The sequence below is a fragment of the Nomia melanderi genome, chromosome 2 (assembly GCF_051020985.1).
Source record: "Nomia melanderi isolate GNS246 chromosome 2, iyNomMela1, whole genome shotgun sequence".
Taxonomy (NCBI): domain Eukaryota; kingdom Metazoa; phylum Arthropoda; class Insecta; order Hymenoptera; family Halictidae; genus Nomia; species Nomia melanderi.
In genome coordinates this window covers 3,434,985-3,459,225 of record NC_135000.1, presented here as the reverse complement: position 1 = coordinate 3,459,225, position 24,241 = coordinate 3,434,985, and the positions used below count along the sequence as shown (strand labels likewise).

General features: G+C 36.9%; 4 protein-coding genes across 13 annotated transcripts in view; 2 read left to right on the top strand and 2 right to left on the bottom strand.

Moving 5' to 3' along the window:
* Positions 1-7,053, bottom strand: part of LOC116425946 (uncharacterized) — a 262,805-nt gene extending 255,752 nt beyond the window's left edge. For 2 of the 3 annotated variants that reach the window (XM_076374563.1, XM_076374567.1), the window contains exons 1-2: positions 7,018-7,053; positions 6,078-6,487 (exon numbers count right to left, since the gene is read on the bottom strand). The gene's annotated coding sequence lies outside the window, so the exon portion shown is untranslated. The remainder of the gene's footprint in view (positions 1-6,077; positions 6,488-7,017) is intronic. The other variant, XM_076374565.1, reaches the window with a different exon arrangement.
* Atg9 (autophagy-related protein 9) lies at positions 781-5,925 on the top strand. Of its 7 annotated transcripts, none has more exons than XM_031974311.2 (8): positions 782-1,128; positions 1,895-2,003; positions 2,216-2,535; positions 2,615-3,081; positions 3,150-3,334; positions 3,409-4,359; positions 4,427-4,798; positions 4,878-5,925. In XM_031974311.2, the coding sequence occupies exons 2-8, from the start codon at positions 1,950-1,952 to the stop codon at positions 5,061-5,063; spliced, it is 2,535 nt and encodes an 844-aa protein (XP_031830171.1). In that variant the 5' UTR covers positions 782-1,128; positions 1,895-1,949; the 3' UTR covers positions 5,064-5,925. The 7 variants fall into 7 exon arrangements, with proteins under 7 accessions (XP_031830169.1, XP_031830171.1, XP_031830170.1 ...); XM_031974310.2 differs by having other exon boundaries at positions 783-1,017; XM_076374588.1 differs by lacking the exon at positions 782-1,128 and adding an exon at positions 1,176-1,505.
* Positions 7,054-7,477: 424 nt separating the features above from the next.
* LOC116425953 (trissin receptor-like) overlaps positions 7,478-24,241 on the top strand; it is a 56,420-nt gene continuing 39,656 nt past the window's right edge. Inside the window, exon 1 of the transcript XR_013001498.1 lies at positions 7,478-7,713. The gene's annotated coding sequence lies outside the window, so the exon portion shown is untranslated. The remainder of the gene's footprint in view (positions 7,714-24,241) is intronic.
* Positions 8,209-23,619, bottom strand: LOC116425950 (sodium-independent sulfate anion transporter). 2 transcript variants are annotated; one of them, XM_031974315.2, is made up of 11 exons: positions 23,383-23,619; positions 20,274-20,455; positions 19,998-20,193; positions 18,075-18,295; positions 17,048-17,192; positions 16,222-16,386; positions 14,473-14,634; positions 13,542-13,682; positions 12,641-12,786; positions 12,402-12,566; positions 8,209-11,539 (listed from the first exon to the last, which is right to left on the bottom strand). In XM_031974315.2, the coding sequence occupies exons 1-11, from the start codon at positions 23,423-23,425 to the stop codon at positions 11,405-11,407; spliced, it is 1,701 nt and encodes a 566-aa protein (XP_031830175.1). In that variant the 5' UTR covers positions 23,426-23,619; the 3' UTR covers positions 8,209-11,404. The 2 variants fall into 2 exon arrangements, with proteins under 2 accessions (XP_031830175.1, XP_076230705.1); XM_076374590.1 differs by lacking the exon at positions 23,383-23,619 and adding an exon at positions 22,880-23,150.

Genomic DNA, 24,241 nt, shown 5'->3' with positions numbered 1-24,241 from the left:
CCCTTAACTGTTTGATTGCCGATAGACTCATCGCTGGGAACTTTCGGAATCTTTGTGAAAGTGGTCGCCAAATCTGACAAACCGGAGATTTTTAGAAATGTCCCGTTATGTACTTACAAGCTGCAAACCTACGTCTACACCCTTGCAGCAGGTAGTTGGGGTAAATGTCTGTGTACTTCCCCACCACTACCTTACTGTATATTCGGTAAACCCAGACAGCACATATTAGATTCTCACCCACCGTCGAGACAGTAACCACGGTTGTTCAAAATTTGTAAGAAACATGTAGAACTTGTAAATGACACTTGTACAAGTCCACGCGTAGGTACGTAATAATTGTTGAATTCGAATAACGACGAAACTGTATTTTAACACTAGGTTTACGGAACGCGTCAATTTGACGCACATTGAATTTTATAATGCGTCACAGCAGTATCTCAATTATTTATATTTAAACCTCTAATTTCTAAAATCTGAATGAACGAACATGAATTTTTTGAAGATCAATAGAATCAAGCGTACAAATGTCCGTAAACCTAGTGTTAAATTTGAATAATGACAGAACTTAAATTTGAATTTAAATTAACAAAACCAGAACACAGGCTTAAGATCAGCTGAAAAAATGGTAATTCAAATATCACTTCAACAGACAAAATTTGAATCCACTGAACAAAGGGAGATTATAAATTACACGAATTTCTCTTATCGACGAAACAACGGCAAAGAAGAGATCATCGTTACCAATCGTTCCCACATAACGGTACCAAAAGTCAACACACGGCAGGCGGCGAGCGACTAGCGTACAGGTGAACCACAAATAGAAAAGAAAATTCAGTAAAGATGGTGAGCCAGGACGGTCGACTGGCGGAACGGTTTTAACGTTTCTAATGTCTAAATTGTTAGTGAACGTCCACCCTTATTGCGGCCAATATGTGAGTGAGGGTTCATGAGTTTGCAGCTGGTAGGAATAAGCGCGGGTCAATTTGGAGTGCGGGACAAAGCTCGCGATAAACGAAGGTACGGCCAAGAAGATGTGCTTTGTTTATGGAGATCAGCTGTGTTACCAAACATTCGTGTCGCTTTCGCCTGGCCGCGTCTGCACGACGCTTCTATTTTCGTCGGATAAAGGTCAGCCGCGGGAAGGGAAAAGACAAAGCAAAACGGCGGCGTTGCGACGCAGGTCGTCAGCTGGACTCGTTCTGACCCGAAAGGCCCCGATGAGGTCTTCTCTCGACTCCGTTCGAGCAGAAGAGACCGACAGACCGAGCAAAAAAAATGTCCATGCACGCGGAAAAAATGAAACGCATTCTCCTATCAGAGAATGGACTGAATCTTTTGTCACGCGACGACCGACTGGCTGGTTCGTGCCAGCTCCACGTTCAGCTGAATCCCATTTTCTACGCCGTGTTTTGCATTTACCCACGTAACAGTTCACGTGCACCTCGAAGAGTAACGGGAAATTCGTGCAGTGTCATCCGCGTTGTTTTAACGGTCCCTCTCACGTGGTAACATTTTCCTTATCATTTTCTCCTCTTTTTTCTTTTCTTTGTTTGTTTTTTTTTTTGGTTTTTTTGTTTTACCGTTTGTTCCGTGTTTTCCCCTTTTGTCGCGATAACGGAGTCACCACTGTGATTCACTTGGTGCTCATTGATAACGCGAACAGCATAAACCCCCTATTTTGTTTTGGTCGCAACGTATTGAGAAATAATTGCAATCATGATTTGATCAGCAGATAAGAACGACATGGGTGGGGGTGGTAGACAAAGAGAATGGATTGCAAGAGTTGGATTTCTTTCGACACTGATTAACATATAGTAGAGTAACTGATAGATTGACCTATTTGTACGTTATGTTGTGTCAAAGCGTTGATTTGGCGGTTGACTTTGTATTTTAGATGCTTACGGAGCAACTGTCAACCGGTAGTTAATTAATCTTAATGACATGAAAGAATGAAACGAGAAACTGTCATTACCTGTGTAGAGCCAAACCGACGAGCGAAAACGGTAAGGCTCTGTCTTGCGGGACTTCGTACACAATACATCGAATTGCATGCTCCTGTTAAGTTCATTATATCTTTTCTCTAACATATACAACATTCAGACAAGATCAATTTAGTTCTTAAAGTGGATGCATTATGAATTTTCTGTTTCTCTTGAGAAGGCATCATTACAGGATTGTGTCTTTTAAGGGGTCCTATGAAATCTTGTACTTCTAGATGACAACGGTATTGGATGGCAGCTACCAACGCATGGAGCCGTACGAGGGGGAGGAGGACGATGGAGAAGACGATGACAAGCATGAGGAAACACCTCAAGAGTCTGGCGTGATGATACATGTGGTACCTGAAGGAAACAAGGCCAGATGGAATCACATAGAAGATCTGGATTCATTTTTTACAAGGATGTATCACTACCACCAGAAGCATGGGTTCACTTGTATGATGTTGCAAGAAGGGCTCGAACTAGGACAATTCATTTTTGTAGTTACCTTTTCCACTTTTCTCTTTCATTGCATCGACTACTCCGTATTATTTAAGTAAGGCTGTGCCAAAAATCTGGTATGAGCAATAAGAGGACAGGATTAATTATTTCAACGCGACTCTTTTATGTTCCAGAGATAAAGTAATGAACAATACCTCGCACAAAACGTCGATAAACGACGCTATACTGTCTACCGGGGAATGTACGGCGTCCATGGGTCTGATCACTTGGATTTGTATTTTGGTAGCCGCGATCTTTTGGATTCTAAGAGCGGTAAAAGTTTTATACCATCTCACACAGTTCTGGGATATAAAATTGTTCTTTAACACCGCTCTCAAAATCGAAGACTGCGATTTGGATAATTTGACCTGGTACGAGGTACAGAAGCGAGTAAGGGAAGTTCAAAAGGAGCAGGAGATGTGTATTCATAAAAGAGAGCTTACGGAGTTAGATATATATCATAGAATACTAAGATTCAAAAACTACATGGTGGCTATGATCAACAAGTCCTTGCTGCCCGTACGACTCAAAGTCCCTATCATAGGAGAAGTTATTTTCATGACCAGAGGATTAAAGTATAACATGGAATTGCTTCTATTTTGTAAGTTTCCAAACTTTCGTATGAATCAATTTAATATAAGATTAATTCCTTGCAATGAACTGTTTCAGGGGGACCTTGGTCGCCATTCGAAAACAATTGGCACCTGAAAGGAGATTATAAGAAATCTAACAAGAGGCAAGAACTTGCAAGAGCTTTGTCTAAACACATTCTATGGGTTGGAATAGCAAACTTTGTACTCTGTCCCTTGATCTTACTATGGCAGATACTATATTCTTTTTTTAATTATGTAGAGGTAGGTTGCTTTGTCTATAAATCAAATTCTAATTTCAATGATCCTGACAGATGCAAATGCTGCTCTTATCACAGATCATCAAACGAGAACCAGGTACACTAGGCATAAGAATGTGGTCTTTATATGGTCGACTGTATCTCCGCCATTTCAACGAACTCGATCACGAATTGAATGCGCGGTTGAACCGTGCATACCGTCCAGCTTCAAATTACATGAGTATATTTACGTCCCCCATTATGACAGTTATCGCAAAGAACATCGCTTTCGTGGCTGGAAGTATACTAGCAGTTTTATTAATATTGACCGTGTACGACGAGGATGTTTTGACCGTGGAACACGTCTTAACTACTATAACAATACTGGGTGCTGTGGTGGCCGGTGCCAGGGCATTTATACCTGATGAGAATTTGGTCTGGTGTCCGGAAACACTTTTAACCGCTGTCCTAGCGCATACACACTACAGGCCGGATAGCTGGCGTGGCCATGCTCATACCCAAACGACTAGAGCTCAGATGGCACAGCTGTTCCAGTACCGTGCAATTTACCTTTTAGAAGAATTAATTTCCCCCTTACTGACGCCTTTTATTTTGTGCTTCCACATGAGGCAACGAGCCTTGGACATCGTTGACTTTTATCGCAATTTTACCATCGAAGTCACAGGAGTGGGTGATGTGTGCAGTTTCGCGCAAATGGACGTTCGAAAGCATGGTAACCCCATGTGGCAAACAGTGACACAGAGCCCAATTCTGGAAGACCACACCGCAGGATATGACAATCGTTACTGTATGGACCCGGAGAAGCTTCAGATTCCTGTGTCTAATCAGTACACCCAGGCTGAAGACGGGAAAACGGAGTTATCTCTCATACATTTCACTCTGACCAATCCCGAATGGAAACCACCAAATGAAGCTAAGAATTTTGTGACTGCCCTCAGAGAAAGGGCCAAGAAAGAAGTGCAAGGAGTACCTGGAGAAATTAATCCTCTGTTAGCAAGTCTGAACAGTTTGTCAGGTCTTGGACCAGGGGTGAGTATTGAATACCATTTAATCAACAGTAACGATAAGATCAATTCAAATATTTCTATCCTTTCAGTACAATGACATAGTGTCCAACATAATTCGTAGTACGATGGTGAATCAAATGAGTATGCCCAGTGTGAATAATGTATTTATGAATCAACCTGGCACCTCAACTGCATCGGTTATGGTGGAGGAACCTATGATTATGAAATCAGACATTTTGTTGCACCCTGTTAGACATGGTTCAAGCAAAGTGGAGGGTCCAATATATAACGACAAAGGGTTCCTTTCCGGATTGCAACAAGGAATGACGAACCAATCTATAGGCGCTTCTGTCTTTGGTTCAGGTCCTGATTTTTCAAATGATTTGTCCGTACCAGTGGAATTAACTGCTGTCGATATGTCTCTGTCTACATTGTACCTGCATGAACTTCATCACAGACAAGTATATTACTTCAAAAAATCCTATTCATACATCACACACCATAGCAAGAATATAATATTTTACTTGTTTACTATTGCAGATTCAGAGGAGAGGTTATCAAGAGATGGCCACTAAGAGTATATGGCAGCGAAGCCCTGTTCAAGAGTTAGCTACGCTTCCTGAGGTTAGGCAAGAGAGAGCACCCTTGCTGCTGCATCAGGATTCTTCGATAAGGAACAATAGAGAATCAAAATACAACTTGAACACTCATTTGAATAGCATCTGAACAATGTGAGCAGTGATTCATCATCATCGTCATCACCGTTCTGAGAATAAACTGATTTTTATTCGCCTCACGACTGCGAGGACCTCATCATTTCTTTTGTGTCAAGGGTATAGCTTCTGTGTTATCGATGTAAATACAAAAATTAATGATACGTTGCTTGACTAGACTCGCGTGAAGGGGTCAACAATTTCGAGGAATGCCTACTTTGACCTGAAGGGCCTAAATACGAGTGGATACGAGTAATCTATTGTTGTGTTCTTTCGAAATGTTGCTGTTCATGCGCTTGCACAAGGCATTGAATTCTATACGAATTCGCTAGGGGCATAACTAAAAGAAAGATAACAACATTATTGCGTTTATTTGCAAAACACGAATCTTCTCTATGTGATATAACGTCGTCTCCTAGTTTCCCAATGCCACGATTCTCTAGTCATGTGAAATTAATCGCGCGCCATAGAATAAACATTTATTTATTTGTTGAACGTAGTTACTCGATCAACACGGTGGCTGAACGTGAACGGCCGAGGCACGCGTAAACATCGCCTGTATATATTACGCGAATATCTCTTTGTTTTCGACACTGTCATGGCGCAGCTAAGGACCCCGAGGCAAGCTTTGTCCTTTCCGAAAAGAAAAACAACTTGCGGGTTTCTACGAGGCACAGAGGGACAATTTAGCTCATCATTATTCTTTATTGCGCGTAATACGTTCACTAACTCGCATAATGACAACTATGGCTCATGCATTAACGATCTTTCAATAAAAAATAACGCGTAACAAAAATTACTACGAACATAGTTTTTACTGGCAAAATCTTCGAAGCTATTATTATGAATAATAATAATGAATAAGTAAATAATAATTTAAGGGATATCTGTAATTTATCATTACAAAAAAATTAATAAATACGTTTCATAATAAAAACCAGCAAATCTCTTTTTTTTCGTCTTTAAGCAAATGAGCATCGGAAACAAATGATATAAACAAATGATAGAAATTGTAATGAACACTCACGAGAGCTGCAAGAAATCGTCGAGGAGTCCGATGTCGGGGGATGCATCCAAGTATAATCTGCGATGCAATCGCAACATCAGCGAGAAGATGTCCAAAAAGGATTTCGTCTACGACATTCGTCCGCCGAATCAAAGTTTCAGAAAGGTTAGTCCCGGGCGCATCCATTGTCTCTTTAGTCACTTTTTTTCCCACCACACTGACAACGGTATTATCGTTCCTCGGCCACGAATTAACGAACAAATTAACGCGAACCGCGAGACTCGACAACGAAAAATCGCGCGATTTAAATACCGCCAATATTTGAAACAAGTAACGGCTTCGGTTGGGCGAGGCAAGATGGCGCGGCGTTTTACCGCGAAAAAGTTTCACCGAATTACATTGAATACTAATAAACTATTGGCTCGAAAGTTCTAGGTAATTGTGAAGCATTAAATATAAGAATTATGTTTCCTTGATTCAAGGAATATCATAGTTTCTAATGTTATGTAACATTTATGCGTTGAATTTATATGGAGCAGACATTTAAATCGAAAATGACGCAACAGTCACTTATACCGCCATGACATTGAATTTTCCGCGAAAAGTATATGACAAATAAATAAGATAAATTCCGAAAATTTGCAATAAAGTTGATCAGATCCGTGACAAGTATGCTTTATACTCGAATTTAGAATTGAATTTGCAATGTAATCAACAATTACGAGTGAGACAAATGGAATCGAATACCCAGAATGTTTGAAACGAAGGTGTCGCTATGGTAAACCGACTGCGCGTGACGTCACACGTTGCCCGACGATAGTTTTTAAGGAATATTTTGTATACTAACATGAAATTTGGTTGGAATTTACTAAATTTATATTCTATGTTTCTCCGACTATCGAAATTATGCAATATTATGATAATTACGTACAAAATTTAACACAAAAATGAAAAATCTTACCAGCCCGTTCGAAGCGACGCGCACTCTACGAAAACTACGCACAGACTGAAGTCGACGACATGCGCAGTGCGATTCTTGAAAAGTTCGACCGCGCAACTATGAAACTCGCGGGAAGAAATATTTATAAGAACAATTGTGTAATATTTATCATAATTTGACCGTTGGATCGATCGATTACGATTATAATATTACTAATTAATACATTATTTAACCAAGTAAAAAAAGTATTATAAAGAAATGAACTTATCAAAAATATTTATGATTTTGAGTAGACGTTTTGTAACGGAAGTGATATTAATATTTCAGTTACTTGAAAATATTGTTCATAATTATACTCTGTTTATTATGGGATCTAAAATTAATTTTTTGATTTAATATGACCGATTTTCTATGTGTTGTTTGTCAAAGGTATATTGTCATTTAATATGCAAAATAAATTAGTTTGCGTAGGAAGTTTTGACTCTGGTAATATGGCGGTGTAACTTTTAGTGGTTCGAACGTTCCTGCAGTTTCCGAGTAATTAGTGTCGTGCAAGATGTTGAAATGAAAAAAATTTGGTTATAGTTCGAAACTGGGAAATATCCGGTCGTGTTGCCACTACAATTACGTCGCAAACAGAACTCAGACTCTAAAGCACCTCAGTACACGGTAATCACGGAGAAGAATGATAATGGCGGCGGTGGAGATGCCACGAACGTAAGTGCAATTTATTCGAATTATTGTTTACCATATCCAAATTTATTTACATTATTATTTATATACAAATTATATTCAGAATATCACCAGCTGCTTTCTAAAAATATAATGAAAATGAAACATTAAAAAAAATTGAATATTAATTTCTATGTCAAAATATGATTTATATTGGGTGACCTAACAGTTTAGAATTACCCGGAACATTTATATTTCTTATATAAATGGAACATAATACTTACACAAATTTATAATAAAACGATATGTTTACGAGAAGTTCATATATGAAAAATTATGAAAAATACATTTACGTAATATTAGTAGATAAAATGAAAAACGCGTTGAAAACGGGGAAATTGAAACTACAATTATCAATATTTTAAAAACAAAACTTGAACTCTCAAAATAGCAGAGGTTTGTTCGATTCCCTTTTGCATGAAAAATATACACACTTCAGGTAGCCTATTCTTTAAACAATAAACAGCAGAAATATTTTTAAACAATTTATTCCACAAGTCTCAAAATATCCATCCACTGTATTAAGTACAAAATAACACATTCTCCTTCAGTTTACAGTTTGGCAAACATACAAACAGTTACATACTGTACATTAATTCAAAGCTTCCGTACGAAATACACGCCTCAAACATTTCTTACCGTTCTTATATGAACAGCGCACGGTGTTGGCGGCAAGAATCAATCTAAAACTAGAGAAAGTTCTAATCGAAAAATTGTATTTCATATTATACTCCACTTATTTCCTATTGCCCCGTTTTCTGAGTTGGTCTGCCGGTTCCGGGACCATCAATGGGAAATACGAAAGTAATATTTTTCGAGTCAGACCAAGCAAGTTTTCGAACAACAGCTTTCAGAGCAACGACCCTTGGGATTCGAGTGCAATTTCTGTCGCGAGCAGATTGCCACTTTGTTATCGTTATCGACACACGTCAAGTTTCACCGTCGAGCGTACTGCAAGTATTGTTACTGGATCTTACTGGAAAACGAAACGATGGAGAAACACGTCGAGACCAACCATCGAATCGATCCAACTACCCCAACGAACCCCTAACGTCTGACCACGTCGGATGATAACCAACATTTTCGGCCAACCAGCTTAGCTTCTATATACACCACGGAATATGTAACTTAATCCTTATACGGACCCGTCTTATCCGTTTACCATTATCTGTCCATCCATGAAATATACATATTACCGTATATTGTGTGCTCTACTTCATTCACTTGCAAATTTCTTCTATCTTCTTGTGCCAGGTGCGTTAGAGACATAACTGAGAAGACTAAAACGAAACTAACCAGTTTGGACAAGCTTAAAGTAAATTTATCTAGGTATGTCAAACCTTGTTCAGAATTAACTGGGTCTGTTGAAGTGTACAGCAGATTTAACTTCGATTGACGTAAGACTAACTTAGAGTAGCAAGATTAAATCAGAGCGAATTTAACTTTACTGAGCTGAGCTTAGAGCTAGTCAGTTTTGAGTGAGACTGGTTTAGATTTAACCATGTTTTGACTAGTTTAATTTGGAACTAATTGGATTTTGTTTGCCCAAAACGTTCACTTTATGTTTGCACAAATCTAACTGCCTTTTATCCCATTTGATTCACACTTGACTAAGCTTCTCCTCGACTAGTTCGTAAGTATATAATTGTGTTTTACTAGGCTAAGCTTAATCCTAATCAATTTCAACTAAGCTTGATTCAGACCTAGCCAGGTCCAATCTAGTTTAATTTAAACTTAACTCAGTTTGTCCAAGCGTAACTCAGACCTAACCGAGTTCCACCACGTTAAACTCGTATTCAATCAATTTTGAGTGCACTTAATTCAGATCTAATCGAGTTTTATCTAGTTTAACTTACATTTCACTGAGTGTACCCAAACTTAATTGAAACCTAACTTTTTCCAAGTATAATTCAGATGCACCCCGCCCAAGATCTAAGCAGCTTAACTCGTATTAGCTCGGAATCAGATCTCGCTTGTGAACCAAACTTTTGTAACCGAGTTTCGCGCGAACCTTAATCAAATGTAGCCAAGCTTCGAAGAGCTTTAGTTAGGTCAGGATGAGATTTTGAGGACGGGACCAATTAGCGAGTTAACACTGGAACATCTAACCCAGATGCATCGCGCGACACAAAGAACGTTATTAAGGGACGCGTTAAATGCATTTGCAGAAACGTCGGAACGAGGAAATGAGGAAAACAGTTCGGTAAAAGGAGAATAGAAAATATCGGAGATTGGATGCGCGAGTGATGGATTAAACGCGTTTCAGGCCAGCACTAATCTCGACTCGTATTTCATATCTTTCGATAACGTTAGCGGCCTGTGAACTCGGGCTGTATTTCATGATTAAAGTACTTACTCGAACGGGCTGAGGCGTTCATGATTCCCTTAGCTGTTAATGATGAATCAATACGTATTAATCATATTAATAATGTTTACAATCTGTTACTTCATCGCTATTATACATTTACACCTATCGTTCAACTTTCTTTGATCGTTACCACTTTTATTAGCAGGATTGCTAAAAGAACGATTTAACTCTTGAAAAGTGAGTTCAACAAATTCCTAAAATTGGAAAATCGATCAACTTCTTAACCCATTTGCATCATTGGGTTATTACGTACTATTGCGATCTATATAGTTATTTCTTCGTTTCAGTCATTCATGAAACACTGGAACCTCTAGATATTTGTACTGTTTCAAATATTTGTACTCAAGTGTTACATATCACTTGCTATTATCATTAAACATATTTAATACTGTTGTATGACGCAAGTGGATTAAATCATACTCTTCTCGGAAAAGACCTTCGTTTTTATAGCTTTAGTTGCTTAAATTACAAGGGATGTTGTCGAACCCGGAAATTCAAAATAATATTATGAAACTTTGTGTCTAACTAGAGTAAGTTAAGCCTAATACATTGCAATTTTTCTCGTGTCGAGTTTCACTTTGAAGGGGTGAAACCATCCCTTGAAGAAAATGCAAATTTTTCTTTACCATGGATTATCTTGAAAACGGTAAGAGACAGTCAAAAAAATTTTAAATTGTAATATAAAATTTTAATAAAATAAAATTAAAATTAAAATTTTATTGTATTGAAAAGAAAGAAAAATGTTGAAATTTTGAAAAATTTAGAAAAGAATTGCGATGTATTAGGATTGACTTAATCTACTTACACACAAAGGTTCATGATTTTCAGAATTCCCAGGTTCGATAACTTCCCTTGTTAGCAATTAACTCGTCATCGCGACAAAAATCGCGAATAACTTGAGCAGACTCTCATCAATCCCATGGAAATCTACGAACCAGTTATTCCAACCAATCGTCGGTTCCACGTTAACATCAAGTACTATTTTAATTTAACCCTCTATAGGCCGAATTTCTTTTCATCGCAATAAAAAGATTGTATATAATATAAAATTAACAAATACCAACCTGTAAATACAAATTAATTTTATCTTGTAATTTTGAAATTACAATGACGTTGAACTTTCAGGCCTGAGCGTATAAAAGTTTAAGTTAATTAATTACTTCATTTTATTCGCCACTTTGCTATGCAAAATGAAATAAATCAACAATATTTATATTGGTATGCGACTTCAAAGTCACACGAACCTATAGAGGATTAACTTTCATTCAAATGGGAACAAAACACCTAAAACGTGTCATTTCCATCATTTTATCGTTCCCACGTGTCGCTGCCGCAGAGATCGGGTGCGATCGTTCTGAGCACCGCTAGGACACCATCTTGGCAGTTAATACAAGTCAGGCTCTGGCCGCGGAGGTGCAGATCGTTCGCCAGCAACTTCAAGTTCTGCGGGACAAGACATGAGCAGCGGTTGAAAAGAAAATTAAATCTTAACACATTGTGTACCGGCTAATTTAAAAAAAACTGGGCTTGTAGTTGGCGATTTTCAATGAGATTAACTTACATCACTAAATATAAAAAAATACAATATCTTATTGCTTTTTAATGGGGTCCTTCAGGCTTTCTGGTAGACACGTGTCTTACACATAGTATATTTGAATGGCTCACTTACCAAATCGATTAACTTTATAAAACAGAAAGTAGTGAAAAATAATACGATAATTATACAATGATTTTCAAAATTTCGCGTTAAATAGAAAATGAAATAATCATTATAGAACGTATTTTACTTCGTTATTACAGGCGTAACTTTAATTTAAAAAATATGTAAAATATATAAAATAACTCTGATGTAATTTTTACTATTACTGCAAGTTTTGCATAGGTATTAAAATTTTTATTTCGTGATGTCACGCCCAGTAGTAAGGAAATTTATTTTTATTATGGAAAGTCAAAAGCTAGTGAAGTGTTTTAACGATAAACTCTTAAAAAATTCAGAAAGTGGAGTTAACCAATTTAACGACAGAGCCATTCATATACAAATAGGCGTCGGACTGAGCAGAAACGGAAAAGGCTGTTAGGTATCGGTAGCCCTCTACTGGCGGAGTGGAAAAAATACCGCCACAGTATGAGCATTTATTAATTTCTTCGTGATTCTGCAGGTTTCATTGAAAGAAACGCGTAACTTTTGCTTTGGCAAGTTTTTCAATTCAAGTGTTCCATATCAGGAACCGTTACTCTCTACAAAATGCTCGAAATTCTTGTGGCGAGCAACACGTTGAAGACAATAGGAGCGAATCGCGGTTACCTTTGCGACCGTGACATCGATCCTCTTCAAGTTTCTGCAGTCCAATAGGACGTTACACGGGTTCTTCTCGGATAACTCCATTATAGCGGTTCGGAAGTTCTCTGCAGCCGGGAACGTAACAGCTTCTTCCGGCGTGACGCATATTACCGTCTCAGCTCCGTCGACCTGGACAGAATCAGTCCCATTTTCAAAGGAATGCGCGACACGAAGATGGATGAAGTTCGTTTGAGTTCGTTTACCTGGCGGATCTCGGTGTGAACGGACGGTCTGGCCGAAAAGTAGAGCAACATTGCTATGTTCACGATTATACCGATGATTATGCCCCATTCCAGCTTGAGGAACACGCAGAACAGAAAGGTGATCAGCATTAGAAGAAAGTCTATCTCTGGAAGAGACATGGTTCAGGTTAACGTTGAAACTATCGAGCAGTATTAGATGTAAAAATGTTTAATTATAATATGAAATTTATTAATAAAATTAGTAGCTTTTTGATAATGTTAATATATTGAATTAACGAATTAATAATATTAATATAGATTTTTTAAAGTTAATATATTAACATTATTAAGAAATTATTAATGTTATGTTAATAAATCAATCTCATATTACAACTAAATATTAATAATTAGTAATATTAATAATAATTTATATCATAATATAATAATATTAATTATATTAGTTATGTAATACAGTATTACGTAATATTAATTATGATATTATTAATAATATTAATCTATTAATACAGAATTTATAAAAATACTTTTATTAGGATCCCAGTTTGTCTATACTCTACCTCGATTTCACCTAAATCAATCTAACGATTTCTCAGAAAATCATCTGTGCTTTCTCAATATTTTTGAAAAAGAGGACCCAAAATAGGTCATAAACAATCCAATTTTTCTCTGCATTTACAATTTACATAAAGAAAAGCATAGACAAAAACATCAACCGACGAAACAATTACTAAACCCCATCTGCGCCTCTCTATAAGCACACCCCGCGCCTCCGCAATGAACTACAAACCGTTCCAATTTTCCTCCCGTAAAGAGTGAACAAACAGTTGCTCAGCTCTCGAGGCGAAGGCATCGCTCACGTTCACCGCTCGCAATTTACATAAGTAATGCGACGTCGAACACTTACTCTTCGCCCGCCACAGCATGGCGTACGTCTTGAAGTCGAGCATGTAGTACATGGCGCATATAATAACGCCTGCTAGGGTGGCTTTCGGTATGAAACGGAATGTGGAGGTCAACAGACCGGCCGCGAGCATCACGAGACAACCTGCGATGAAAAGAAGCTACGTAATTAACGTAAAGTTTGCGGTCCATGACAGAAAACTCGACCGTTTGAAGGGTGAGGGTGGAAGCAATTTTCCGGGAACCCTTCGGAAATGACTTTCTACGATTGCCTCAGATCCACCTCGTTTCCGGAGCTTCGCGCGGAGCGTAGTGATGCCCGCTTAAATTTCAAAAAACTCCGGAGCCAGTAATGACATTTAAGTGGACAGGGTATAGTCGTTTTTATAAGAAATGACTCCGCAGTACTCGACGAAGTGAGAGAATAAAAATAACGAGCGTAAGCGGGATAGACGCAGTGCGTCGAGCACCATGGTCGGCACTCGATACTTCGAAGGTATACCGCGACTGGAGACAACAAATATATAACAAAGAAAATTCCATTTTCAATCAGTTTCACTTTATCTTCATAAACGCAACGCCAATGGATTGCTGGCATTGTTCCGATTAAAATGAGTCCAAAGACGACGCAAATCGGACTAGTTTTATCGATTTCGAAAATTCATATACTGAATTTTGTTAGTTATTTTAAACGGGTAAAAATAGTCCGATTTGCGCCTTGTTTGGACTCGTTTTAATCAGAAGAAGCTCGACTATCCATTGGTGCTACAATTATAAAAATAGAATTCAAATTATTATTAAGGGTGTTTTTACCCCTTCAAAATGGATATTGACCGGTAAGAAAAAATACGTGTCAAATATTTTTTTGGGAACTATGTCTCACATGAGTTTGATCGAAATCGCTGCTGGTTGAAAAGGATCGAAGGAAGACTCACCTGTGAACAAACCGCCGAAAGTTGTTTTCACGCCGGACGCGTGATTGACGGCGGTCCTGGTGAAAGAGCCCGTAATCGGCATCGATCGCACGAACGAGCCAAACACGTTGCACACACCCAAAGCGAACATCTCCTGCGTCGCGTCCAAAGATTTTCCCATCGCTAAACCGAAACCAAATACGTATATACTTAGAGAGGTACAGCGTTATTTATGGCTCATGCTTCAGCTATCTCGTGAACGTATACGTCGTATCACGAGTCAGTCGAATAATTAACTTTTTGATTACTACGTCGCTCAACCTCGGGTTCTATGCAATTTCCAACATGCTTTGGAAAATGTGTAAATTTTATAAGAAGAAATTTTTGTGAATTTTATATAAAAGACTCTGTAGGTCTAAAAATGATTTTTCTCTAATTAAGAATTAATTTAAGTGATATATTAGACTGCTCGAATTTTGTTCTGCGAGATGAAAGATTGAAAAAGCAATTGGCACGAGAAATTAGAAATTTGTTATTTTTATTTCGTTTAAAAAATTGTTTCGACCACGTGGGAGTTTAATGAGTGATGTATTGTTTTTTTATATTTTCCAAAAATATCGTATTTCTCAAATGAAATAACAGTTGGGCTACATCGAAATATGAGCAATTGCGAACTCGGCGATAAAAATTAATCCACTGGAGTAGAAATCCAGACATCATCATTTTACCCGGGAAACGCGGATATATGTTGCTTGTATCAAAAAGCGAAGGCTAGTAATGAATTGGAAGATTAAAACTGCAAGCTTGGTGTATCAGATATCGTGCAAGAAGCGATTTCAATAATTTATATCAGTCTGAGTTTATACTTATATTTTGTCATTTATATCAGTATGAGTTTATATTTATATTTTCTTATTTATATCAGTCTAAGTTTATATTTATATTTTATTATTGATGTCAGTCTAAGTTTATATTTATATTTTATTACTTATATCAGTTTCCTGATTTATATCAAGACAAACTACAAAAGACTTTAATGTATTTGTTCGAAACGAAAGTTTTAATGACATGACCTGAAGTATGGCTGTGAAGAAAATATTCAGAAACACACTGTAACGTATATGTCAACTTTTGATTTTAATGATGGCTGCGAGATGTTTTTATCATTTCTAGAATCATTGCAATATAGAGCATAACATTTAAGTTGGCTTAAAAAACTGATTAAAAGTAGAACTGACATCGGTGAAGAATTGCTGATCAGAAACTGACTGTTGCTGATATAGCCGTTGAATCATTTTACTTCGCTTCTAGAATTGTTCAAGCAAGGGATTGCAGTTTCTCGTGATTTTACTTTGAAATCTTTGAAAACTTTCAACACGCTCTAAAATTATTAATAAAACAATGCATCTTTCCATTGGTTATGTTCTTAATTATTCCCATTTATATAATCTTCATAATCTAATATAATCTCCATAAATTTGAGATCCTTATTAAGAAACGTCCTTAAAAATCACTATTTAAAATAAATTTTTTAGTATAAATATGACATGAAAAAGAACAATGTGTATTGCATTTCATTTCACTTCAATTGATTCAAATGAAAACTTCACTTTTCGATTATTTGTCTATCTAGTTCTTGTATACCTGAATTTAAGAATTCTTAGCTGCTTTCACAAATTTTGTAAAAGCAATATAAAAATTTCGTGAACAGTATGAACATAAAATCATTATCTCAGCACAAATTATTAGAAACGTTTGCTACCAACGTACCAAAAGCTTTCGCTATAGCCATGTGTTCGATCGTAGAAACCACCGGAAGTGTGAAAATCGTGGTCCCCATTGAAGAAACTGTCTCCAAGAAATTGTATGTGCGATTATTGGCACTGATCGTGAAAGGTGGTGGCGCGAACGGTGGCAGACCTTCTCCCATCGTCCCTAAAAGATTCAAAAACGGTTTCTCGCATTATCAATCTTTCATTTTATCGACGAGAAACAAGACATGTTTCTAAAAGCAAAGAAGTGATAATGTATGTCGAGGAATAATGTTTATATGGCATTTTTAACCCTTATCACTCCCAGAATATTATAGCATGTTTGCTAGTAACTAGAGATAAATTCTATTAAATACCATATCAAGATAAAAACAGAGGCATGATATGATACTTATAAAATATTTATTTGTCGATAAGAATACTTATAAACGCGGGATAGTAACCATAAAATGGTGCCAACGAACAAGAAATTAATTCATGTTTTATTTCTATAATTGTATTTGTTATAGTGTGAAACTATATGGAATAATATAAAATTACGGGGAACTGTAGAAAACTATAGAAAACTATAGAAAACTATATAGAACTATATAGAAAAATAATAATAATAAACTATAGAAAACTATATGGAACTATACAGAACTACACAAAACCATACAAAACTATATAAAACTACGTAAAATAATATAAAACTACATTGTATTGATGTTTGGCAGTGAGACTAGCGATTGAAGTAAAACGCTTGCTCGCGTTTGGCAGTTTGACAGCCAAGGAGTGATAAGAGTTAAAATCTAAATAAAAATTCCGATGAACTGTATCCTCACCAGTCAGCTTAAATGGTTCTTGGTGGTTGACGAAAAATATATACGCCATCACAGTCCCTGCGACGACTACTAAAGCGTTACGCGCTAATGTAACGATCCATGCAAGCTTTTGAGGCCATGAGCCGGTACGTCGTCCAGGCAAATTCTTGTGCAAATGTTAACAGAGAAATGTTAGACAGTCTGACTGTAGTTATGACGACGCGATCAGAATTTTCAGCAGTTAATAGATAGAACAATGCGAGTCTCTAGGATCTAACAGTTTCTATACTCTATAACTACTCATGCATGATCGCAGTGCCAGATTCTCCGGCATGCCTTGTCCTCTTGCTTTACGATATCAAATCTCTGATTCGTTAGAAAAATTGAAGAAAATTAAGTAATAGAATATTATGATTGTTTGTTTGTTTAGACTTGAAATAAATCGTAAACATACTCAATATTTAGTATTTGAATCGAATGTAGATTTACAACAAATACAGATTTCTTTTTTGCCTCTGACAAAAGTTAATAAGTATTAACATCATTTGTTTGTTTGGAATTGAAATAAATTACAACATTCGATATTTAATATTTAACACAAAAGGGTTATAAGAGATATGTTTAATGTATTTGTTATGTAATATTTACCTACTCTATGTATCTATATAATATATATAACAGATACTTTTTCTTTTTGGCAAAGATTCATAGATATCAAAATTAATTGTTTGTTTGAAGTCGAAATAAATCACAGAGATATTCGATATTTAATATTTAAATCAAATATAGATTTACAAAAGATACGGTCTTTTTTCTTTTCTAATAAAAATTGATAAGTATCAAAATTGATTATTTGTAAATACAGAGACCGAGAAGAGAAAATACAATTAATTACTAATTATAGAGTATCTTTAATTAACACAGTTATGAACAAAATAAGGAAAAAGGATAATGTTTTCTGAAAATACTGATCCAAAGCTGCTTAACGTGGTACTTCAAGCAAATAATGTTAATTGGCAAACATTAACCCACTGGTGGGCGTAAATACCTTTAGCAGAACCAAGATTGCAATAGTAACGATGCCCAGTAATGTGTCCTGATATCTGATCTTCTCCAAGTTAGAGAATACCGAAATCAGGGAATCCAGTAAATCTTCAGATCTACCGGGTATTCCTAACAACGATTTGAATTGTGAAGCAGCTATGTTAATGGCCGCGGCAGCAGTGAAGCCTGTTATTACTGGCAAAGAGATGAAATCCAGCAGGAAACCTAGGAAAAGACATTATTTCTTATGGAAGTTTATGAAATACTAAATTCTTTCATTTTAATTTATATCTATAGGTTTCTAAGGACGCTATGTTCGATCACAAGTGCTGCAAAAGAGTACACGGAGCATAGTTTGATAAAATCAGAGAATGAGTATAATGAAAAGAAGTGAAACAGACACAGACCTCCGAGTATCGAGGGTTGAGACGCAATAAAGGCAGACAGCAAACGAAATATTAATTTCATTAATTTCAATCTTACTTTCTCAAACGTAGTGCCAGTGGTTAGTTGAGATTGTCGTAATTGGAATAAGTCCAGACACGATGTAAATCGGACTAGTTTTATCAATTTTAAGGAAATGAACCTTTAATTTTGTTAATTACATTAAATCGGTAAAACTAGTCCGATTTACATCATGTTTGGACTTATTTTAATCACGACAATCTCAACAATTCACTGGCACCACGTTTGAGAAAGTAAGATTGAAATTAATGAAGTTCATATTTCCTTTATTGCATGCTTATATTTAACGCGCGCGGCATCGCTTTGAAGTCCCGCATCTTGACCTTCGATACTCGGAGGACTGTGTCGGTCTCACTTCTTCTCATTATACTCATTCTCTGACTTTGTCAAACTGTGCTCCGTGTACCATTGCCGCACTTGCTCGTTCAGTTCGACGGAGACGTGAAAACATATCGTCTGTAGACAGTAGTATAGTCTTGGACACGGTCAATGAACTTGAATAACCGATTGTTAATCAGGAATAAAGCATTTACAAACAGACTTCTTACAATTATTTTCGTTTAAGGTTTCTTTTCCTTGTCTAGAGCTTTTCTTGAAAAATATGGTCGGATCCTGAGCTTAATCTTACAGAAAAACGACGAGTTTCTTAGGGGAAATGAAGAATGGCTTCCACCGTCTTCAAAATGGCATTTGGGTCAATTATTCATGCGGCATTTGTTACCTTCGATTACGCGTGACCTAATAAATTTTCACTGAAAATCCCCGTGACTACACTGCGGATATTCGCGGAGAAATAGATTTCATGGATTACTTTAGAGCAGCTGGAAATAGAGAACAGAAACATCTGCAGTTTGTTGGAGAATTTGACAAGCGCCAACTTGTCATTTATTAATTCTTCTCTAATTAAATGAATTTCAAGCAAACCGAGTGAGCTTCACAACATTATGCTCGATTCACAACTAGGTTAATTCTGAATTACCTATGAATCAGAAATGTCTAAGTTTAATTTTGATATGCAAGTGAGTTAGGTTTACCTAAACCCCGACTAAATTAATTTAGTAATCAGTTCTACAGATTATATCCATATCTAATCTCAAACTACAGCTGACTTAGGTCTAGGTCAGAAAAATCTAAATTTAATTTTGATACGTAAGTGAGAATATCTGTCTTAAATCTATGTCTAATCTCAATTCACAAATGAGTTAGGCCTAGATTAAGCTTCTATCTAATCTTGATTCGCAACTAACTTACACCTACATCTAATCTTAATTAAAGTAACCTTTGCTACTCGAAGTAACCCCTACTGCATTAGGCCTACATCTTATCTTCATCTACAATTAATTGTCCAGCTTATACCCTAATTTCACCTAATTCAGATTCTCAATCACAGTCGTATTCTCCAAGAATGCAGCTTAGACACCAGAACACTTGTTTAACCTAGAAACTAACAATGCAAACAAACCTAGGTGAAGCAGCCCAAGAACAGTAATGATGCATCCTTTCAAGAACGTCATCAGCACTGCAATGTCAGCCCCATAGTTAGCTACCATGCTCTGCACCATTGTCGCCATGATGGCTGTTGGTCCTATGGTGATGCTCTCGCATGATCCAACGACGATGTAAATGAAAGATGCCATGAACGACGAGTAGAGTCCATACTAATGGTATTAGGCGATATAGGATAAGTGAATATGGTTCAAGATGGTGGATCCTGGTCGATTGTCCCGCTTATATTTACCTCGGGATTCAGTCCAGCGACGATACCGTAAGCGATCCCTTGAGGAATGGCGGTCAGTCCGACCGTGAAGCCAGCGAGCACGTCTTGGGGCAGCCATGCGAGCTTATAAGCCGTCGACCACGACAGAACCGGCAACCTCCGTTTCACGTAAGCGCAACAAGCGCCTTTGTTGAACCAAGACACTTTTAACAGAACAATGAGGTACAGTTGACAGGACATTACCATTTCTCGGATTCATGTTTTCGGTTATACAGCTTAACAATCCACTCAAATTGTAGTTGTTCTTTATAATTTCAGTTTCTTAGTTATTAGTCCTTGATAGAATTAGGATCACCGTAGTTTTTTACACTAGATTTTTCATGGTAATCATAGTATTGGAAGTCCTCTAAAGATAATTTAATACTGAAACTACCAGGCGGATCAAAGTGACCTATTCCTGGTTTCTTCTTTTTGCAATTATTAACATTAAAACTATCAGACTGGTCAAAATGACCTTATTCTTGATTTCTTCCTTTTGCAATTATTAAAAAATGACAGACGTTTCTCTAAGGATTTATTCAAGAATTTGATTTAGTAATACGCAAACTGAGTGGTAAATCAATGAAACCTTTGCACTCGGAAGCTTCTCACTAGATATATTCGACACTTTCCGATGAGACATAGACGACACTCTTTGAAACGAACTAATGAAAAAGCATACGTAAATTAAGAAACAAAGCGATTTTAAAGAAACATTTCACATATTCATGCATTATACAAAAACTAATATTATATATAACATTTTTTGTAAGTTAAATTCTGTAAAATTATGGAAACAAACTTACTGTCTACGTAATTGTTTTCTAATTTATTTTTACTGTGAATATATACATATTCATAATAATGTGTGCATTATTATTCTCGTTCGTTAGGAAATTGTGGTATTAATATTTGATTAAATAATGAGACAATAATGAGATTATTGGAATAAGGTAACTAAACTATTAAAACAAAATTAAGTTATTTTATAGTATGTGAAATGCTAGATGATTTTTCTATTGAGATCGTCTATTTAAAACAAAGCTTTTACGAATTTTATTATTCAAAATATGTCTTTCAATTCTATAATCATTTCATAAATAATTGTTTAATAAATTCAAAATATTCGCCTCGATTAAAGAAGTGACATCGCTGATCAACCATTTGAAACTCGTTCATTTCCAACAAAGTAGAGTTTTGTAATTACTTTTCTCGCGGCTCAACGCAACCATTTTTCAAAAGAGCCGCGATAATTTTTCATTTACTAGTTTTTATAAATGAATACGATCATTTATATTATTCAAGTTTCCTTTCGGACATTCTTCCCAAAGTTTCGACTGGCAGCGTAAGTTGAAAGAACATTATTAGCTTTTGATAGCTCCGGGCCGTGAAACCGCCATTTGCAGCGTTTCTTCAGCCGCGTCTTCACTTAAGGATCAACACTTATGAACTTCAATCTACTTTTGATCCTATAAACCTTTGTTTACTCTTTACGCGCTAAAACTCCGTTTACCAGCGAATAATAACCAATTACTGTATGATAATTTAAACCTCTTAATCTACGCCTCAATCTCAACTACAGAACAATACAAATTTTCCCCCAAAAGTAATTAATCGATTCAAGTATTTCAATGCAATTTTTCATGTTTACAGTCGAATAACGAAAAGTCTGATCGATTCCCACTAAAAATAGTTTCAATGGATGAAAGCTATGCTGAAGTTACTTTGAATTTCACCGAACTTTACATTCCACCGTTTCTATTTGACAAACTTTTAATCCGTTTCATTATAGATGCATCAGAACCCACGGTTTGGTTATCAAATCATCCAACGCGATTTCGTCCGCTCGCTGTCCCACAGTAATGGATTGTGTATCTTCATTCCGCCAAATGACCCGATAACTTACGATAGCAGTCGAGGACAGTCTCCAAGTTAATTATTATACAAATAAGTTCCACAGCCTTAATGCATTCGTATTGTTAAGGACAAGCGTCTGCAACTTGCCTCTCAACTCGACTTTTCTCTAACTCTCTTCTTCTCCTTTACCTTCATTCTTTACCTCTTTCATTGTTATTCTTCGTCTCACCTTCAGTTTCTGTCCCTCTTTCACTCACTCTCTCCTTTCATTCTCTGTCTCCCTTGCTCTCATCCCTTCTCTGTTCTTCACTTTTTCTTCTCTCACAGTTTCCTTGTTTTATTTTCATTCTTCCTGTCCCACTTTCTCTCTGTTCCTCCCCCTTAATTCATTTCCGCTGTCTCTTTTCTGTTTTTGTTTCATCTCTGTCACTTATTTTTTCTCCTTTCTCTTGAATTTTTCTCCCTATTACCCCCGACTTTCTCTACTTTATTTTTATTTTTACCCTTTCACTTTTCCTGTTTTCCTTTATTTCTGTACTTTAATCCACTCATTTCATTCTCATTATTTTTCCTTTATTTTTATTCTTTCTTACTCACCTTCTTTCCCTAAGTACACTCTGTCTCTCTTATTTAAACTTATTTTCACTCTTTCTCTCTCATTCCACACCCTCAGTTTCAATAATTTTATCTCACCCTCTTTCCTCTACTTTTATTCCTCCTCTCTCACTCACTTCTTCTTCTTCTCCTTCTTCTTCATTCGCATTCTTCCTTCCTTTCTCACCCTTGTTCCCCTATATATCTTCCTTCTCTCTTCCTCTATCACTTAATTTTCCTCCTTCATCCTCATTCTTTTCCTCTCACTGCCTTCTTCTCCTTCAGCCCCTTTCTTTCTCTGTCACTCAATTTTCTTTCATTCTCCCGTTCTTCCTCTATCACTCAATTTTTCTCATTCATCCTTACTCTTTCTTCCTCACTCCCTTTTCCTCCTTCATCCCCACTCTTTCTCTCTCAATTCCCCCTCATCTTCACTCTTTCCCTCTCACTCCATATTCTCCAATTCCCCTCGTTTCTCACTCACTTCCCCTTCATTCATTCTCCCTTTCCTCTCACTCCTTTCTCCCTCACCCCCATTCCCACTCACTTTCCCTCGCAAGTTCACTCCATCTCCCTCTCTCCATCCGTTTTTCTTTCATTTTTTCCGCATTAATCCACCAAGCGCCTCGTCGAAACTCACTTTTCTCATTCGGCCGGTGCGCCTCCTTGTCGCCGGACTCCATGCCCGGGTAATTCCGGGAGAAGCGTTCGGTGAAACGATTCACGTACCTCGCTGCCGTCAATTTTCACGGGGATCAGCGTCCGTCGACGCGAATCGTTTGTCGCGGGACGCGCCGGCGAAACGAGAAATCGAGACGGCACGTGCTCGCTCGCAGTCCCGGAAAGAAACTACGGCCACCGACCGTTACAACACAGATCCACGATCCGTAGATCCCGAGTAATCGCCTGGTATTTATCAACTGTTCCCCTCCTCTCCGTCCCTCCCTCCATACTCCATTCCGTCGACGCTATTCACCTCCCACTCTCCTTTCATTCGATTCAACACGGTTCACGATCCGACGATCGTGAAGAATCGTTTGTCTGGTACTTATGAAGCATTGATCTTTTGATGCTGATAGCGATTCCAGCTGTTCAGAACAATTGCGGCAGTTTTCTTTTTTTCTTGGATTTCTTTGTGTGGCTGTTGTTGTTGGCTTTGTATTGCTGAACTCCTTTTTATCTTTTGATTTCATTTTGATTAAATGAAATTTAATTGCTGTTTCATTTGGAAAGCAATTGTGGTTGTTTCTTTTTTTGATGAATTTCTTTGTATGGATGCTGTTGGTGGTTTTATATTAGTGAGTTTCTTTTGATTTTTTATCTTGATGTTCTTCGAGTTTTTTCTCTAGTTACAATTCAAACATTTTTTATGCGCATTCTTATAATAGTTTTTATGTAAGAAATAATAAACGAATTATAAATAAATATGTAAATAATAATATATGAATGAATTTCCTTAGAATACAAAACGAATTTTCTATACAACTTTTAAAATAATA

What these genes read in the sequence shown, in the direction of transcription:
- Atg9 (XM_031974309.2), top strand. Translation starts at nt 1,045, where the DNA reads ATGGAGATCAGCTGTGTTACCAAACATTCGTGTCGCTTTCGCCTGGCC. An exon ending in CTTTTTTTAATTATGTAGAG is followed by an intron (nt 3,335 to 3,408) that starts GTAGGTTGCTTT and finishes CTCTTATCACAG; the next exon opens with ATCATCAAACGAGAACCAGG. An exon ending in TGTCAGGTCTTGGACCAGGG is followed by an intron (nt 4,360 to 4,426) that starts GTGAGTATTGAA and finishes CTATCCTTTCAG; the next exon opens with TACAATGACATAGTGTCCAA.
- LOC116425950 (XM_031974315.2), bottom strand. Translation starts at nt 23,425, where the DNA reads ATGGAGTCCGGCGACAAGGAGGCGCACCGGCCGAATGAGAAAA. An exon ending in CAATCTTGGTTCTGCTAAAG is followed by an intron (nt 17,193 to 18,074) that starts GTATTTACGCCC and finishes CATTTGCACAAG; the next exon opens with AATTTGCCTGGACGACGTAC. An exon ending in CATGCTGTGGCGGGCGAAGA is followed by an intron (nt 12,787 to 13,541) that starts GTAAGTGTTCGA and finishes TGTCTCTTCCAG; the next exon opens with AGATAGACTTTCTTCTAATG.